Source organism: Sander vitreus, chromosome 21 (genome assembly GCF_031162955.1).
Source record: "Sander vitreus isolate 19-12246 chromosome 21, sanVit1, whole genome shotgun sequence".
NCBI lineage: Eukaryota > Metazoa > Chordata > Actinopteri > Perciformes > Percidae > Sander > Sander vitreus.
The window spans coordinates 13,157,770-13,159,322 of NC_135875.1; the positions used below are offsets into that span (position 1 = coordinate 13,157,770).

The 1,553-nt window shown below is 38.4% G+C and overlaps 1 protein-coding gene across 1 annotated transcript in view; it reads right to left on the bottom strand.

Moving 5' to 3' along the window:
* LOC144536780 (leucine-rich repeat-containing protein 51-like) overlaps positions 1 to 1,185 on the bottom strand; it is a 3,752-nt gene extending 2,567 nt beyond the window's left edge. The window contains exon 1 of the mRNA XM_078280053.1: positions 1,134 to 1,185. Coding sequence (XP_078136179.1) covers positions 1,134 to 1,185 — 52 coding nt within the window. The remainder of the gene's footprint in view (positions 1 to 1,133) is intronic.
* Between the last annotated feature and the right edge of the window lie 368 nt (positions 1,186 to 1,553).

Sequence of the window (1,553 nt, forward strand, 5' to 3'; positions counted from 1 at the left end):
TTCTAAACCAAATATTACACAATCCCAATGTCCCAGGGGTAAAGTGACCGGAATCTGGGGAGAAATGACCAGGATTGGCCGCCAAGATTATGTCACGTTAGCATGCAGCTACTTAATAGTTAGCAGTATGCTAACGTGAGGTTGTAGTGAAACGAAGCAGCACTTTCTACCGATAAAGGCTTTTAAACCAAATACTACATAAACAGAAAATGTTTCAGGAGTAATGTGACTCGGAATTGGGGAGAATTTAACACTGGCAGCCAAGATGACATTTTACTGCCGTTAACATGTAGTTACATGCAACAATGTTAAAGGAGAATTCCGGTCAATTTCAACACGTAGCTCTGTTGTTTGGAAATTTGGAGTGCTGGCAGTAGCAAAAAACCCGAAAACAATCAGTGCTGCCTACACCGTGGTATCCCCCTGCTAGCGTTAGCACCGGCAAGTTTTAAACATGTTTTAAGCCTCTAAACATGCTCAAAATGTCATTACAAGTGCCTACCCATGTGAAGTGATTCCTTCCGCGGGAACACAGCAAATCTGACTGCATTAGATGTGACAGAAAGGCATAAAAATTGTGTTAATCCAGCCAGTGCACTTACCGCTGTTTATTTCCTGTTTTCCGGTCAAGTCAACACTAGTCGATTGTCAAACTCATACAATCCAATATTCCAGTCAAATTTGCTGTGTTCCCTCGGAAGGAATCACTTCACATGGCTAGGCACTTGTAATGACATTTCGAGCATGTTTAGAGGCTAAAAACAAGTTTAAAACTTGCCCTGTTTAAGCCTGTTGGGTGCTAACGCTAGCAGGAGGATAACACGGTGTAGGCAACACCAATTGTTTTAGTTTTTCTCGCTACTGACAACACTCCAAATTTCCAAACAACAGAGCTACGTGTTGAAATCAACCGGAATTCTCCTTTAAGACTGCAGTGGCTTAAAAAAAAACAGTTGAAACCGGAGCATTCAGAATAGTTGGAAATCTGAACGTTTTAGCTCACAGGAATTTCACTAAAATACGTTTACCTCACATTTAACATGAAAATCCAAAATTATAAATTGTAGATATGACAAAAAATACGGAAAAGCATAATATGTCCATTTTAAAACATTAGAGGAATATGATACTACCTGTGACACTGTTGATATCCTTAAATGATAGATCCACTGGAGGGCCGTACATGTTTAAGACTGAAGGTCTTTACACATCTCCAACAACAGCAAAATGTTCAGGTGAAACGTCTGAAATTGAACACTGAACTTCCGCAGAACTTTTTGTAGTTTAAAATATAAACCTATGGCTCCAACTAAACTTAGAAAAACAACTGTTTCCTAGCAACTACCAACTGTTTCCTCAAGTAACATTACATTTAAAGCTGTAATCTTGAAGGTTTTCATTTAAATAACTGTGTTAAGTCACTATCTATCGCTGAAGAAGGTAACACAATAGTGATTGAGTGTATTGCCCACTGGTGAAAGTATTACAATATTTATATATTTGCAGTATTACAAACTGGGTGTCTGTGTGGACATTCTCTGTAAAAAAAATAA